An 18,794-nucleotide genomic window follows, 5' to 3' on the forward strand; every position below is an offset into this window, starting at 1 on the left:
TGGGCATTTGCACGGGGTGCCTGCTGATAGATATCAGCAGTCACCCCGGCCCGGTCCCCGCCCAGCGTGCGGCGGGGACCGAAATTCCCACGGGCGTATGGATAGGCTCTTCGTCCTTAAGTACCAGGACGCAAGGGCGTATGCATACGCCCTTCGTCCCCAACAGGTTAAAGTAGATGCTTCCTTTAACACATAAAAAGAGGTTATCTAGATGTGTTTAATAAGAGTTTAAAAAAACAAACAAAAAAAACAATTATGTTATAAAAGCATGATATGCCTGACAATTTTGGACCTAACCATCTCTGGGCCCCTGTGTAGAAGCAATACGTTTGCCCTTGGTTTCTACTGATGCAGATGTCAGTGAGCAGAGATCCTTATAGCTATGAAAAATGATGCATGTTTTCTTCATCAGCACTGACAGTATTTAGTCTTTTATTATTTGCTGCTGTAAGATAGGAGAATAAAGGACATCTGACAGATCCACTTTAATTTATATGGAATCGCTAACATTTGTTGCAGTACCTGAACATTAGGCGCACAGTATGGGCTCTATTGAAATGCAAAATGCAGTCCTTGTTATAGTGAATAGCAAAATGATACAGAAGAAAAATGTGTAGTAATTTCACAGCAGGTAAACTGCACATCAACTGAAGCAACAAACAAGGATACCAAAAACAAATGCTTTAGTCACATAACAAAAAAAAAAAATCTACAACCAGCAACATATACTAATTGTCCTATTTCTTTCACATGATATAGTTAAATTGTTGCTAAACTTTCAGCAATTGTTTCAGGACAAACTGTTCTATTCATGTACATACGAATAGCACCTCTTTAGCAGATTTTACATGTTCACTTATTTATTTATTTTTATTTTTTATAAACGATACAGAAACATGTTTGGTGTCAGTGGGTTATGTTTTTTCCTCCACTGCCATTGTGCCTTGTTTTCCTTGTTGTTGTAACAAAAATTATAAAAGAAAATTACAGTTTATAAAAGATACAGAAATATTTTCTAAGTTATTAAGGCTCAAGAGTTGCCTTTCTGCCCACAACAGACTGAGGTCCATAAATTCACTTAGATGTGAAACTGTCATTGTTACGTTCTATTCTATTCTATTCATACCCTGTTCATTGGTCACATTTCTGCTGAGCTTTTCTGCATGACATTTAAAGCACTGCATTTTGTTTCTTAGACTACAGTTCGCATCTGCATCAGCGCTTCATTCAAAGAGATCCGTTGGCGGAATGCATACTAATACTGCCAGTTTTTTTCCACTGAAAGTCTACCAAAAAATGGAAACCAAATCGGAAACCAGACAGACCCCATTAGAAGTTAATAGGATCCATTGGGATCCAGTGGTGTCTGTCATGCTCAGCTTTTTTCTCATGAGTAGTCTCTGTGACAGAGATGTTGACTTAGCCTAGCCGCAGATTACAGACTGTAAATTTTACATGTTGACAGTGTAGTTAAAATGAATCAGTATAACTTGTATTTAATTTATTGTAATCCTTGCTTTTCTTATGCTTTTAAATCCAATAGACTAGGACTGCCCAGTGGACTCATAATCCTACGGTGAGCAGGAATTGCTATATCTTTGTATTCATCTTTTCAAATAAATCTGCTCAACTATTCCTGCTCTATAATCTGTTTATATCAGGTCAGACAGCATTTCTTTTTGGGACAGATTCCCTTTAAACAGCAATTTACTCCTAAGTTTTCCACCCTATCTTTGATTACATACTGATCAATAGTGATGTCGCGAACATAAAATTTTTGACTTCAATGAGCAGGCGAATTTTAAAACCCACAGGGACTCTTTCTGGACACAATAGTGATTTAAAAGTTGTTTGAAGGGGACTAACACCTGGACTGTGGCGTGCTGGAGGGAGATCCATGGCAAAACTCCCATGGAAAATTACATAGTTGATGCAGAGTCTGGTTTTAATCCATAAAGGGCATAACTCACCTATTATTCCTAAAGGGTTTGGAATAACATGCTTTAGCCCCCTTTAGGCATCACATAGTTAGATTCCCCCCTTTAGACAGCACATAGTTGGAGCCTCCATTTAGGCAGCACATAGTTAGATTCCCCCATGTTAGGCAGCACATAAGATTCCCCCATATTAGGCAGCACATATTGGGAATTGAACCCAAGGCCCCAGCACTGCAAGGCAGCAGTGCTAACCTCTGAGCCACCATGCTACCCTTACCATACTTCTAATATCCACAGTTGATAAAATGGACAGAGATGTCAGCAGAGAGTACCAGAAAAATTAGGCATGTACACATGCCTGAAAAATTTGGTATTGTTGCAGCCGCTTCTGTAGCAGCGGCCAGAAAAATTGCAGCACCATAACAAGTGCAGCAGCAGAGGCCAGAGAAATTAGGCATGTACACCTGGCTGGAAAATTTGGTATTGTCGCAGCTGTAGCAGCGGCCATAAAAATTGCAGCACCATAACAAGTGCAGCAGCAGAGGCCAGAAAAATTAAGCATGTACACATGGATGAAAAATTGGGTATTGTCGTAGCAGCAGCCAGAAAAATTTCTGTTTGTTTTTCGCCAGGCAGAAAGTGCCCTAAAACATTGCGGCTTGAAACCTAGTTGGTGGCGGATAAGTCACGCAAGTCATCCGACATTCAGAGTTCAAATACAGCATTGTTTGGACCATTTTTAGCCCAAGGCAGCTCATCTGATCAGGCCTTGTTCAGTCAAATGTATAGCCCAGTGATATACCTGCCCTGACCATGCTTTACAAACCAGGTATCAGTGGTCAGATGGACCCTTGCCCCTACACTGTGTGAAAGACATGCCATAATTTCCTTTTGCACAATGGAGTAAAGGTTGGGGATTGCCTTTTGTGCAAAAAAATGTCGGCCGGGTACCTTCCACTGTGGTGTCCCAATGGCTACAAATTTTTTAAAGGCCTCAGACTCCACCAGCTTGTATGGTAAAAGCTGGCGGGCTAGCAGTTCCGACAAGCCAGCTGTCAGACGCCGGGCTAGGGGGTGACTTTGAGACATTGTCTTCTTGCGCTCAAACATCTCCTTGACAGACACCTGACTGTGGGCAGATGAGCAGGAACTGCTCAAGGCGAGAGACGGAGAGGCGGATGGTTGAGAGGGGACAAGGAGGAAAGCAGTGGTTGACCTGGCTGAAGATGCTGGACCAGGAGGAGGATTGTGGCTTTGACTTTGTGTGCTGCTTGTACTGACGTGTTGATCCCATAGGCGTTTGTGATGTGACATCATGTGCCTTCGCAAAGCAGTTGTGCCTAGGTGGGTGTTGGACTTCCCACGACTCAGTTTCTTCTGGCACAGGTTGCAAATGGCCTCGCTGTTGTCAGAGGCAGACACACCAAAAAAATGCCACACTGCTGAGCTCTGTGATGACGGCATTCTGGTGGTGGGAAAAGCATGCGTTGTTTGGCGTACCATCTGTCTGACCCCGGGTGCCGATGCTTGTTGTCTGACTGTGCCACTAGCTCCTTGCGATGACCTCCCCCTGCTTCCAACTCGTCTCCTCCTCCTCTCTGTCTCCCCTTCTGAACTTCCCCCCTCTTCTTCTCTTCTAGCGGGCACCCACGTGGAATCCACGGACACATTGTCATCATCAACACCTTCACCGCTATCTGACACCTCAAGAAAGGAAGCAGCAGCGGGTACAACATCATCATCATACCGTACATCCATGTGTGTAATTCTGCCTGACTGAGATATATCCCTGTTAACTACATCCTAGGGTGACACAATTTGCCCTGCAGGCAAAAAAACTGGCAACTGTGACATGAACTGACAGTGACGACTGATTTAATTTAACAGCCAAAAAGGTTTTTTTTTTTTTTATTTGCACAACTGTCACACCTAATGTGATTTGCACTAGGGTGACACAATTTGCCCTGCAGGCAAAAAAAATGGCAACTGTGACGTGAACTGACAGTGATGACTGATTTTATTTAACAGCCAAAAAAGGTATTTTTTATTTTTATTTGCGCAACTGTCACACCTAATGTGATTTGCACTAGGGTGACACAATTTACCCTGCAGGCAAAAAAAATGGCAACTGTGACGTGAATTGACAGTGATGACTGATTTTATTTAACAGCCAAAAAAGGTATTTTATTTTTTAATTTACACAACTGTCACACCTAATGTGATTTGCACTAGGGTGACACAATTTGCCCTGCAGGCAAAAAAATGGCAACTGTGACGTGAACTGACATCACCTAGCAGCAACCTAGCTATCGCTTTCCCTATACAGCAGGAGCAGCTTCTCTGACCCTCCACTTCCTAAGCCTGCAGCATGCTGAATGAGGGTAAAATGGCATCCGTGCAAGAGGTAGGAGGGTCTGGAAGGGAGGGACTGCTGCTGATTGGCTGTAATGTGTCTGCTGACTCTGACTCACAGGGTCAAAGTTTACTGCAATATTAAAGTATAGGGGGTGGATCAAACTTCACATATGTTCACCCGGCGATGCGAACGCGAACATGCTAAATTCGCCGGAACTGTTCGCCGGCGAACAATTCGCAACATCTCCACTGATCAATTCATTGTCCATAGAGTTAAGCCTGTCATTGGTGTTATACCATTGGACAACATGTTACTGAAGCAGGATGTGTTTTGCTTGCCTGTTCGCATAACTTGTTATTCCTATGAATAGGACAGAATTTAAAAAATGCTATATATTTTTTTTTTTATGTTGGCCACAGTTCCTCTTTAAACAGAGATACAGTTTGGGATTTGGACCTAGAAGTAATAAAACAATGAGAAATTATTTAACATATTTATTACTTAAAATCAAAAAGATTATTTCCTCGCTGGAAATTCCCCTTTAATAATAAGCCACCAATAGGAATAGGCCTTTATTTTAAAAGGGTTTCCTAAACAACTATGCTCCTGGTGGTTATTTCCTGCTGGTGTAAAATCCAGTACAGTGAAATACTGTACCCTGAAGTACATTACATATTCTGCCCTTTTCTCTCTGCTATCTACCTCTCTTTTGGTTCTCCACCTTTCTTTCCTTGGGGGGGAGTTTCATATGCTTTACAGAGAGTCATGCAGGCAACTGTAAATATTGTCCATATCTATAGAAAGGAACGAAAATCATGACAACTGTACTACACTACACTGGCATTCTCTCCCTTAGCAAGCCCTGGTGGCATGAACACAATTGTGCTGTACAGGAATTGTAGTGTTGAGCGGCATAGGCCATATTCGAATTTGCGATATTTTGCGAACAAAAGGACGAATATTCGTCATATATTTGCTAAATTCGCATATTCGTAATATTCGCGATTTATTTTCGCATATGCAAAAATTCCCATATGTGAAAATTTGCATATGTGTAAATTAGCATATAACAAAATTAGCATATGCAAAAATTAGCACGCCAGTCTCACACAGTAGTATTAGAGCCTTCTTTACACCATACAAGCTGGAAGCAGAGAAGGATGATCACGGTGATGTGTACTGTGAAATAAAAAAAAAAAAAAAAGAATATTCGTAATTGCGAATATATAGTGCTATATTCGTGAATATTCGCGAATTCCCAAATATGCGATATTCGCGAATAAAATTTGAATACAAAAAAAACGTATCCCCTATCAGTGACGTGCTACTCTGTGGGAGAGCTGGGGCTCTGTACAGACGATTGCGGGGGCCACACCACTCGGACCCCCCCCCCCACCCCGATGTAAAACTTTTCCTTGATCCTGCAGATTTTCTGTACCTATCAACATGGGGGGGTCTTTTAATGCTACGCAGTTTTGAACAGGGCCTGCTAATGTCTATTGTGAATAGACATACACGGTATGGTATACAGTACTTTTTTTGATGAACCCCAGTTGTCTATGTAATAGGTATATTGCCCAAATATATATCTATATAGTAATGGGCACTGTTTTAGCAGATATCAGTCCAATTATTGGCTATGAGATGTTTTCTGAAACTCGGGGAGTACTCCCTGATGCAGTGTTTCCCAACCAGTGTGCCTCCAACTGATGCAAAACTACAACTCCCAGCATGCCCGGACAGCCTGCGGCTGTCCGGGCATGTTGCGAGTTGTAGTTTTGCAACAACTGGAGGCACACTGGCTGGAAATCACTGCACTCATGTATATGAACGTTCCCCATAGGATATAGCCTAAGGTCATTGTCATAGTTTCTGGTGCATTGGCGTCACTATTGTCAGGGTCAATTCCCCCAATTCTTGGCGTGAAATCCCGATGAGTAAAAAAAAAAAAAAGAAGACGCAGGCAAATAAAATGACATCTTAAAAGTTCAGCCAAGAGAACCTTGTATGTATTTAGTAAATTTGACTGAATGCTTTCAATGTAAGGGAATAGCCTATTGAGAAAAAAAAAAGAACATGTAATAATCTCTACAGAGAAAAAAAAAATGATTTCAATAGCTGTTAGAAGCACGGCATAAAAGGCACTATGCATCGAGAACGCTCCTTAATATTCAAGGCAGATCCTCTTTTCGCTTTTTGCAGGTTTAGGCTCATGAAACAAAGTTATTATTTCATTGCACTGTTGATCTTACACTGAGGTTTTGCCACCTGTTTCTTTAATTCAATGACTGGAGTGAAATCTCTGTGGAAATCGACTGTAAATTTTGATTTCGGGTTTAAAAAAAAATAAAAAAGATACAATAAAAAGAAATGACTATTAAATGTAACAAACATCTCCCCCTGCTGGAGGCATAGCAGAAATGACAGCGTTGTATTTTCCCCGTAATCATAATTGTTTTTGCTTTTGTCACCTATGAAAAGAACTGAACTGTGAGGAAGGAAGCCATTAGTGCTCAGAATCCACTCTGGCACAAAAGAACGAATGCCGCCAAGCTAAGAAAAATCATGCCTCCATATTATCTTTTTTTTTTTCGAAAATGTGATTTTCGCAGTCAGGTTATACCAATATTATTTCAGACAAGCATTTTTTATAGGCAGGTTGATAATTAATTGCATTCCATTGGCGCTTTGTGCTATGACTGGAAAAAAAAAAAAGGTAATGGGGATAAAATAAAAATCTCCACTGAGACGATATTACAAGAATAATTCTGATTTGCAGTTTTATTGACTTAAAATCTTCAAGAGGGCCCCCACCTGCCACCAGCCTTTTTCGAAAACCGTCTTTTTATGTGGGTAGGAGAATAATAGAATAAAGGACATTAGGGAGGTAAATGAAGAAAAGAGAAAAATTGCGCTAATACAAAGAAGCCCTTGGTGTTTACTCCCTCTTCAAAACGGCCAGCAGGTCGTAGGAGCGTTTCGGAATGTCTTTGTGGATTGTGAAGCTACAAGCGTAATCGTTTAGCTACAGGAGGGAGGGGCCAGCTGTTAGAGATAGTTTATCACTTATTGAGGAACTGGCTGTCAAGTGCATCGGGGTAGATGGTACAATGCACACACTTAACGTCAGCTAGGAGTGGGTACCATGCAGGGTGGAGGCGAAGTAATATACAAGGGTCATGTGAGAGGTTTGATACCGATGGTATTAGAACTGAAGGGTTTACTCAGCTTCTTCTCCAGATACATATCACTTGACCCACAACTATTGTGACAGTGACAACTCTTACACACGCACACTGCCTCTATGACCTTGCACTCAATGATACTATACTCAGCTTGATTCTGCTGCTCATCTCTCCCTCACACTCAGGGCATCCACAAGCTTTGGCAGGCTGCTCACTAACACAGGAGGTAGCTCGCTCAGGACAGCCACTCACACCCTTTCTCTGTGCTCTTGATCTTGCTTTGACACCTGTTCCCACTCACTTTCAACACCACCATGAGTCTTTCACTCTCTTCAAGTTGCTACTACTGTGGCCTACACACACCGTCACAACAGACCAGTTTACCACAGACCATTGCTCAGACATACCAAACCCACCGGAAAAAGTTTCACCCCTCTGAGATTGGTGTAAAGCAAGTTGCAGGCATGAAGACAGGTCACTTTAAAAGAGTTATAGATGAGGGCCTATTGAAAAGTCAAAGGTAGAGAAGGTGCCCTGGGTAACATGCCAAGAAATGGAAGATAAATGTTGGAGTGAAAGTAGAGAGGTCAAGGGGATGGTGTGCTCACCAGGAGAGTCTCTACAGCTAAGGCTGCTTTCAGACTGCCGTCATGATCCTGCCTGTTCGTGACCCATTATTCATCAATAACAGATCATGAATTAACAGATCAAATAACTGATCACAAGGGATCATAACGGATGGCCAATGTCTGTTATTTTATCGGACATTCCCTTAAAATAACGGACAATGGCCATCCGTTATGATCTGTTATTTTATCCCTTATGATCCCTATTGTCCGCTAATTTTAATACATTTTTGACTTCCTGGTTGAAAGGCTTTACTGTAGCAATATCAGATCATAACGAAATATACAAACAACAGGTACTGACGGATGGTCATTTGTTGTCATCCGTCATCCATAGACTTTAATGTTAAAATTTTAACGACCGTTACTTGAATGTTACGTTTTGTCATGAGAAAATTTTGTGCATGTCCCGTTTTTTGCCCCTTCAAAATAACGGGCTATAACTGGTGACAACGGATGCTGAAAAGATGCCATTGACATGAATGGGATTCTTTGACGGCCGTTTTCAGGCGTTTATAACCGAAGAGAATAACGGGAGGATTTTCAGGGTGAAAACGGCAGTGTGAAAGAGGCCTAAGGCTGGGTTCACACCACGTTTTGTTAAATACGGCTCCTGTATACGGCTGTGAGGAGGGGGGTCGGGGCTTAATCGCGGCGCCCGCACTCAGCCGTATTCGGGAACCGTATTTAATGTATGTCTATGAGCCTACTGGAGTGAACCGCAGCCTCCGGTCGGCTGCTTTTTCGGCCGTATGCGGTTTCCCGACCGCAGGCAAAAACGTGGTCGACCACTGGAAACCGCATACGGCCGAAAACGAAGCCGACCGGAGGCTGCGGTTCACTCCGGTCGGCTCATAGACATACATTAAATACGGTTCCCAAATACGGCTGAGTGCGGGCGCCGCGATTAAGCCCTGCCCCTCCCTCTCCTCCCAGCCATATACGGGAGCCGTATTTAACAAAACGTGGTGTGAACCCAGCCTAAGCCGGATGTGATGCTTTCTCCACAGCAGGAAGGCACAGAACAGCACCATCAATACCTGTGTTACCGTTGCAAAGATCTTGGCATGATGAAAATCCACAGGAGTGCCAACCTGAGTTACAAGTATCTTTATAGAGCTAGAGAGATATATCCGATCCAGACTCAAGCTTTCTCCTCAGAGACATTGGGGGAGATTTATCAAAACCTGTGCAAAGGAAAGTTTGCCTAGTTGCCCTTAGCAACCAATCAGATTGCTTCTTTCATTTTGCAGAGGCCTTGATAAAAATGAAAGAAGAGATCTGATTGGTTGCTATGGGCAACTGGGCAACTTTTCCTCTCGACAGGTTTTGATAAATCTCCCCCATTGATCTTAATAGTTTATAGTATGAAAATACAGAAAAAATCCATTGGGAGCGGTCCCAAGAAATTCTCACCATACGCACCTCTGACTGTAAAAATAAAGAAACAAACTTACACTTAGTGAGTGTTTTTTTTACAAACCAATCACACACTTGAAACGCCTATATTAAGTATCCCACATGGATCCTTATCCGCTACAATCTATTTCGGTTGGCTCCAGACCACCCGGTTTGGAAAATAGAAAAAACAAAAACAAAAAATTGGAGAGCGGACAAGATCTACTTTAAATTGCATACAGTGTCATCGAGCATACTTCTTCACACTTACTTCACTGAGAGGGGTCTGTGCGTCCTAAACCCCCCTCAATCCTGTAAGCCTTCAAAAAACCACTCTGGACTCCTTTTCTCACCACGCTAAACTGGGCGAGCACGCCTCCCTTTTCCTTCTAACTTTGGAAGCAGCCGGAACCCACACACTTCTTTTTCATAAACAAGATAAACAATTTATTAATCATAAAACATCTGATAAAGGTACCAGTACATAGAGACCCGACGTGTTGCGGGGATTATTCCCCTTCCTCAAGGATACCGTGGAAGGGCAATAATCCCCGCAACGCGTCGGATCTCTATGTACTAGTACCTTTATCGGATGTTTTATGATTAATAAATTGCTTACCTTGTATATGAAAAAGAAGTGTGTGGATATCGGCTGCTTCCGAAGTTAGAAGGAAAAGTGAGGTGTGCTCGCCCCCTTTAGCGTGGTGAGAAAAGGAGTCCAGAATGTTTTTTTGAAGGCTTACAGGATTGAGGGGGGGGTTTAGGACGCACAGACCCCTCTCAGTGAAGTAAGTGGGAAGAAGTATGCTCAATGACACTGTATGCACTTTAAAGTAGATCTTGTTCGCTATCCAATTTTTTTTCTTTTTACCCATTGATCTTAAGTAAGACCAGCTCAGAGAAATAGACTGTCACAGAGCCATGTAAGTGCTCCCTTGCACAACAAGAGTCCTTCTGAAGAGTCTGGCCCAACCTTTTGGATAATCACCTCTCAGATACTAGTGCAAAGCCCACACTACCTCTGGAGGCAGGACCAGCCGATTATTTGGTTAAATCTCTATCTCTACAAATGTACATTACATAAACAATGTCATGCGTATACATATACTGCAGCATACAACAAAAACGTGACCGTTGAGGACAGAGAAAACATATTAATAAATTGTTTATGCAGTACTTTGTGCTTTAAAAAAGTTAAAAACAGACATGGTTTGTTTACATTTTTTCTAGGAAATAAAAGAAACATAAATAAATAATAATGTAAAAAAGACAAAACAAAAATATGCAAAAATATCTTAACCCAACAAAACAAAAACATGGTACCATCTAGGCAAAATGTATGTATCTAGTGATGCTTGCCTCACGAGAAGAGTCCTGTGCCACCTATCAGCTTGGCAGTAGCTATATCTTTGGCTTTGAAAATATCTTCCACTAAAAAGCTGAAAATATGGCTGGTCAAGAACAGGGGAAAAAAGTCCAGGTCTTGAGTTAGTCTATAATGATCTCCCTACAATTTTGGAAGGATTATTGTATTTGTACTTATACTGTATAAGTGTCCTCTACCTTCAGTAATGTGGCCATGTTTGTTTGTTTGTTGCCTGAATTTCAACTTCAACACCTTAACCTTGTAAAGTACTTCTGAACAAAACCCAGATCAACTTGGGGTATACCAGTGCATTTTTTTTTCTACAAATGCTGCTGACAGACGCCACTAGGGGATTCAAACACAAGTTTGGACCTAGGTGTGCACATATAGGGTGGCTTCCCAATGTCTGTCTCAGGGCTCCATCACCTGAGCATATTCAACCGTATTAATCACACAAGAAGACATATAGCCGGGAATTGCACTTAAAAAGTTCCTTTTATCTAAATTTTTCATTCGATACAAAAATTGTAGTGAGAATTAGAACATATTCACCCAGTGCATAGAAACCGCTGATTCTGAGGGGGTGAAGACAGGCTCGCTGAGGGGGTCAAGACAGCGAGCCTGTCTTCACCCCCTCAGAATCAGCGGTCATGCGGCCAGGAACATACCGTTCTACAGACAGCAAGCTCCGGATGGAAAGTTCTGAAGACACCGTATGATAGATCTCTGGACAGTTTCTATGCACTGGGTGAACATGTTCTAATTCTCACTGCAATTTTTGTATCGAATGAAAAATTGAGATAAAAGGAACTTTTTAAGTGCAATTCCCGGCTATATGTCTTCTTGTGTGATTAAGACACCACTAGGGGAGCAATTTTCATGTTTATTAATACTTCTACCATATAATGTAACACCTGTAATAGTTCTATGAAAATGATCTAGCATATTGGGTGTTTGTAAGTCATTCAGGGTAGTTATAAGTGAACTGGTGGTCTCCCTCACTACTTTCTCTATCTGGAACAATGAAAAAAAAACAGTAGACTCTAAGTTATGAGTCTCCTGTATTCATGGGGAGAGGACTCCCCTCAACTCTTTCCGTCTTACTGACAAGTGGCTGAGTATATGTGCGTATGAAGTAAAAATACAACTGATAGGGTGGGGAGAAATGTGAGTAGCCCTCCCATCATTGAATACAGTTGTACAATATACTGCACTTTTTTGTCTCACATTTTTTGACAGGACTTCCAATGCAGCAAACATTCTCTAAATGGTTAAGAATTCTTACTACGGAAAACTACAATGACACTGCAATGCAACCTGGTCATGTGGTTCCACCCTAATGGCGAGCTTGGCTTGGTTTTCTGCTTTTATCAAATCCAAGGTGTAACTAAAAACTATTATTTTCAACCTTCCTATCAAGGACCTCTTCTTCTATAGGAGGATGAAGAAACAGGTAGTTATTTTAGACACTTCACATTGACTACACCATCAAGCTTTGCAACATGGATTCCACATCACTTATTTCTCCTTATTTTAAATAAACCATATAACATTTTAAAAGAAATTGTAATTAAAAATAATTCTTTTGAAAATAATGGGACATAGTTTGAAAGCAAAATTCACAAGAACTTTGACATGAATCTCAAGCTAAAACGTGCATGAAATATTTGTCATGTCTACATAGCCTAAAGTGTACCTCTTATTTGTAAACAATTTTTATATAATTTAGATAATAACATTACATGTTTATTTGATATATACATTGGCTACAAAAACTTTTTGGGTGAAAAAATGCTGTCTTGGCTCTGCAGTTATTGCCTGTGTGTCTTTGTGCAAAAATAAAATGCAGAGAGTGTAGGTGGGACAATAAGGGCTCTGTGCAATGAGGAAAAGCAGGGCTATGTACACTGAGGAAAATCAGGGCTCTGTACACTGAGGACAAGCAGGGCTCTGTACACTAAGGACAAGCAGGGCTCTATACACTGAGAACAAGCAGGGCTCTGTACACTGAGGACAAGTAGGGCTCTGTACACTAAGGACAAGCAGGGCTCTATACACTGAGAACAAACAGGGCTCTGTACACTGAGGAAAACAGGGCTCTGTACACTGAGGACAAGCAGGGCTCTGTACACTGAGGACAAGCAGGGCTCAGTACACTGAGTAAAAGCAGGGCTCTGTGTACTGAGGAAAAGCAGGGATCTGTACACTGAGGACAATCAGGGCTCTGTGCACAAAGGACAAGCAGGACACTGTACACTGAGGACAAGCAGGGCTCTGTGTACTGAGGAAAATCAGGGATCTGTACACTGAGGACAAGCAGTGCTCTGTGTACAAAGGATAAGTAGGGCTCTGTACACAGAGGACAAGCAGGACTCTGTACACTGAGGAAAAACAGGTCTCTGTACACTGAGGACAAGCAGGGCTCTGTATGCTGAGAACAAGCAGGGTTCTGTACACTGAGGACAATCAGGACTCTGTATGCTGAGGACAAGAAGGGTTTTGTGCACTATGGACAGGCATTCCTCTGTGCACTGAGGACAAACAGGGCAATGAGGAGAAACAGTTGCAATGATGTTACAGGGTCTGAGGGTATTAACCCTTGATTTGTTGTGACGCCAGGGTGCGGTTGTTTGGTATAGAAGGCCCTGCCAACAACCGGCCCAAAAATGGCAGGATAATAAACGGAATGTCCACAGCAGGATTTATGAGAAAACTGGAACTTTTACTGAACTTCTTGTGCAAACAGTTTTTACAATTAAATAGTTTCTCTTGATGTAACTGGGGAAACAGGTTCCTCACAGGCTTGGCAGGGACTAATAGTCTTGAGCTTTAAGCAGGCCACTGTGCTACTAATTATAGGATTTGAGTTAAATAGTAGTCACAAGGAATTGGTAGATAGAGCATTATAATTCACAGTTTTAGTGGCTGTTGGTTCTTTAGGCTTTGGCCTAGGTAAGATAAATTGAGATATGCTGATTGTGTTGCTTGAGTGTCAGGAACAAAAAAAAAAAAGAGACTACAGCCCCTTATATAACCATTGGTTGCAAAGCCTGTAGGTCCTGACTCAGAGAACTCTGGGTACATCACATGACCCAGGAAGGTCCTATACATTTGTACTACCTCTATATACAGACTGAGCAATATACAGGAACACATTTATACAAGGCAAACAAGGGGCAAGCCCTGCAGGAGAGCCCTGTGGAATGGAGGCACTCTAACTGAGGGGATTTAAGACAGGGACAGGACAAGGACAATCAGGGCTCTGTACACAGAGGAAAATCAGGGCTCTGTACACAGAGGACAAGCAGGGTTCTGTACACTGAGGACAAGCAGGGTTCTGTACACTGAAGACAAGCAGGGCTCTGTGCACTGAGGACACACAGGGCTATGCACACAGAGGACAAGCAGGGCTCTGTACACTGAGGACAATCAGGGCTCTGTACACTGAGGACAAGCAGGGCTCTGTACACTGAGGACAATCAGGGCTATGTATACTGAGGACAAGCAGGGATCTGTGCTCTGAGGACAATCAGGGCTCAGTACACAGAGGACAAGAAGGGCTCTGTACACTGAGGACAAGAAGGGCTCTGTACACAGAGGACAAGCAGGGTTTTGTGCCCTGAGGACAAGCAGGGCTCTGAACACAGAGGACAAACAGGGCTCTGTGCAGTGAGGCTCTGTGACACACTCCTGGCTTACACAGCAGGATGATTGACAAGCCAGGAGCCTGCACCGAGTACTATTTAACTTAAAGGGGTATTCCAGGAAACAAAATACAGCGCCCTCCTTGTCTCCACTTTGCGTGTGGTATCCATTCACTTAAATGGAACTGAGCTGCAGAACAACACCCAAACTGGAGACAAACAGGGAGAGGTCTTTGAAAGAATAAAGGTCTGTGTTTTTTTATTCCTGGAATACCCCTTTAAAGATATCATGTCATCAAATAATGCCATTTTTTTTAATCTAATTTGTATGCAAAATCATATTTCATTTATTCCCATTCTGACCACTAGGCCTTAAACAACAATGAGACTTCCTAATCTGTACAGATCACTTTTAAGCATGCTCCTCCTTATCATCAAAAACAGAAGTACAACGAAATGGGACACCAGTATTTACTTAACACAAAATAGCTGTAGCTCACAGATCAGCCTTCCCCTACTTGTACAAACACCTTTCAAGGTCACAGAGAATCCCTAGCAGTATTTCCAATACATTTGAGTTGGACAGTTCCTGTGCCCTGTCTATTATTGCCTGTTGTAAAGTCTATGAATTAATGATGATTAACTGGTTGCCGACTAAGGATGAGCCGGCTCGTCCTGAGACGGCAAGCGGTGTATGACGCAGGCTCCCAACTCGAGCCCGAGTCATACCGGCCAGCCCCTAGCTGATTCCTGTAGCTGGGAGCCAGCGTTAATAGCCGTCATGTGGCGATTGCCGCTGCCAGCTATTAACCCTTTAGATCGCCGATGTCAAAGTTGACAGCGTTGTCTAAAGGGACTTTTAAACCATCCCTGGTGGTCCGGTGGGGTGGTGGTGGGGGGGGGGGGGGGATCCACATTTGAGGTAGCCTGAGAGCTTACCTCTCCTTCACTGCCGGCTCCTGCGCTTAGAATGATAAAGCCTGGCAAGGCCAGGCTTTATCAATCGAGCGCAGAGTACACAGATCAATGTGGTTCTATGAAACCACATTGATCTGTATGAGGAATCTAATGATTCATACTAAGGGGACTAAAAGTGTAAAAAAAAAAAAAAAAAGTTGAATAAAAAGTTAAAAAAAACATCCATTAACCCTTTCCTTATTAAAAGTTTAAATCACCCCCCTTCTACCAAATGCCATATAAAAAATACGTAACCATAATAAAAATAAACATATATGTTATCGCCAAGTATGTAAATGTCCAAACTATAAAAATTATATTGTTAACTAAACTGCACGGTCAATGGCGTACGCGCAAAAAAATTTCAAAGTCCAAAATAACGTATATTTGGTCACTTTTTATATCATGAAAAGATTTATAAAAAGCGAACAAAAAGTCTGATCAATGCAAAAATGGTACCAATAAAAACTTCAGATCAGAGCACAAAAAAATTAGCCCTCATACCGCCCCATACGCAAAAAAATTTTTTTTATAGGGGTCAGAAGAGGACAATTTAAACATCTTAATTTCCGTGCATGTTGTTATTATTTATTTCAGAAGTGCGACAAAATCAAACCTATATAAGTAGGGTATCATGTTAATCATATGGACCTATAGAATAAAAAGAAAGTGTCATTTTTACCAAAAAATGTACTGCGTAAAATCTTCAATTTTGTCTCACAATGATTTTTTGGGGGGTTTTGCCATAGATTTTTGGGTAAAATGACTGATGTCATTATAAAGTAGAATTGGTGGTGCAAAAAATAAGCCATCATATGGATGTTTAGGTGCACACTTGAATGGGTTATGATTTTTATCATGAAGTTATGATATTTATTATGAAGAGGAAAAAAACGAAAGTGCAAAAATGGAAAAACCCTGCATCCTTAAAGGGGTACTCCCGTGGAAAACTTTTTTTTTTTTAAATTAACTGGTGCCAGAAAGTTAAACAGATTTGTAAATTGCTTCTATTAAAAAATCTTAATCCTTCCAGTACTTTTTAGGGGCTGTATACCATAGAGGAAATAGTTTACTTTTTAGATTTCTCTGCTCTCTGCTGACCTCTGCTGTCCATTTTAGGAACTGTCCAGAGCAGGAGAAAATCCCCATAGCAAACATATGCTGCTCTGGAAAGTTCCTTAAATGGACAGCAGAGGTCAGAAGAGCACTGTGGTCATTACAACAGAGAAATCTAAAAAGTAAAGCATTTCCTCTGTAGTATAAAGCCCCTAAAAAGTACTGGAAGGATTGAGATTTTTTGATAGAAGTAATTTACAAATCTGTTTAACTTTCTGGCACCAGTTGATTTAAAAAAATAACATAAAAAAGTTTTCCACGGGAGTCCCCCTTTTAGGAATTAAAACAGTTTAGACAATATGGCAGACACCATAATAATGTACAAAAAATGAAATAAAAAAATTACAATAATAAAATAAAAACAGATTAGAAAATATAGATTGTTTCAGTAAAACAATAACCTAGGGAATGCATTGGCTAGTAAAAACACACAGGTCGTGTGGCAACCAGTCCTAGGATGATGATGATGAACTTATTGGGGCTTTTACAATGCTTTGGGAACAATACACAGCCCTGGCTCTCTTACAACATTCCCTCATACTCCCTTTGGGGTTTTCTGTCTCCTGAACCCGTTTCTCACTTTCTCTCACCATCCTCACACTGGTAACTTGGTTTCTACTACTTTGGCTTTATCCACTCTGTATTCCTCCCCATCATACTGTTAGTATGCTTCTCAGTAGCTGTCTAGGTCTAGACCTTTGCTAATTCCAACAGCAGGTTTCTGTGTCTCTCACGTGTTCATCTCACACATACCCTTTCTATCCCCACCTATAGATGCAGTTTTGCCTTTTTATTGCCCCACAATATCCATTGACAAGTCAGTGCAAAGCACCATACTCATGAACCCCACTGTCAGACATCACTTGTTTCTGCTATGGCAAGAACATGTAACGCCACTTCCTGAACCACCTTATTGCCCCTAGTTCTATGTGCTTTGCGCCAGACTGCCTAACTTTCTGCTTGACGCTCTTAATATAGTCCTTGTGCTGCAACATCTGAGGGGAGATTTATCAAAACCTGTCCAGAGGAAAAGTTGCCCAGTTGACCATAGCAACCAATCAGACTGCTACTTTCATTTTTAACAAGGCCTCTGCAAAATGAAAGAAATAATCTGATTGGTTGCTATGGACAACTGGGCAACTTTTCCTCTGGACATGTTTTGATAAATCTCCCCCTAGTTGCCACAATTAACATTGCAGGCATATGTACAATATGTTGGATGTCTCACTAAAAGTATCAATAAAAAATACAAATTCAGATATATCTAGATTTTAATAAGGTTTTTGACATTGTCCCACATAGAAGACTTATCAAAAAACTTCAGTCATTGAGCTTGGACTCCAATATTGTTGAGTGGATTAGGCAGTGGCTGAGTAACAGACAACAGAGGGTTGTAGTCAATGGAGAATATTCAGAGCAAGGTCTTGTCACCAGTGGGATACCTCAGGGATCTGTACTGGGACCAATATTGTTTAATATCTTCATTAGTGATATTACAGAAGGTCTCGATGGTAAGGTGTGTCTTTTTGCTGATGACACAAAGATATGTAACAGGGTTGATGTTCCTGGAGGGAAACGCCAAATGGAAAAGGATTTAGAAAAACTAGAAAAATGGTCAGAACTCTGGCAACTGATATTTAATGTGGATAACTGCAAGATAATGCACCTGGGATGTAAAAACCCTCAGGCAGAATATAGATTATTTGACACAGCCCTGACCTCAGTATCTGAGGAAAGGGATTTAGGAGTAATTATTTCAGAAGACTTAAAGGTAGGAAGACAATGTAATAGAGCAGCAGGAAATGCTAGCAGAATGCTTGGATGTATAGGGAGAGGTATAAGCAGTAGAAAGAGAGAAGTTCTCATGCCGCTGTACAGAACACTGGTGAGACCTCATTTGGAGTATTGTGCACAGTACTGGAGGCCGTATCTCCAGAAGGATATAGATACTCTAGAGAGAGTTCAAAGAAGATCTACTAAACTAGTACATGGATTGCAGGATAAAACTTACCAGGAAAGGTTAAAGGACCTTAACATGTATAGCTTGGAAGAAAGAAGAGACAGAGGGGATATGATAGAGACTTTTAAATACATAAAGGGAATCAACACGGTAAAGGAGGAGAGCATATTTAAAAGAAGAAAAACTGCCACAAGAGGACAGACTGCTTCAGCTGCTGCCGGATAGCCATTTAAGTTGCCCCGTGTGGTC

The 18,794-nt window shown here is 41.5% G+C and overlaps 1 protein-coding gene across 2 annotated transcripts in view; it reads right to left on the reverse strand.

Moving 5' to 3' along the window:
* TNFSF8 (TNF superfamily member 8) overlaps positions 1 to 18,794 on the reverse strand; it is a 28,899-nt gene that overhangs the window by 7,359 nt on the left and 2,746 nt on the right. The window contains exon 1 of one of the 2 annotated variants that reach the window (XM_056539625.1): positions 16,987 to 17,047. The exons of the other annotated variant lie outside the window; for it this stretch is intronic. Coding sequence (XP_056395600.1) covers positions 16,987 to 16,999 — 13 coding nt within the window. The 5' untranslated portion in view covers positions 17,000 to 17,047. Of the gene's footprint in view, positions 1 to 16,986; positions 17,048 to 18,794 lie in introns of those variants that run through there. 2 annotated transcript variants of the gene reach the window in all.

This window comes from Hyla sarda, chromosome 9, assembly GCF_029499605.1.
Source record: "Hyla sarda isolate aHylSar1 chromosome 9, aHylSar1.hap1, whole genome shotgun sequence".
Taxonomy (NCBI): Eukaryota; Metazoa; Chordata; class Amphibia; order Anura; family Hylidae; genus Hyla; species Hyla sarda.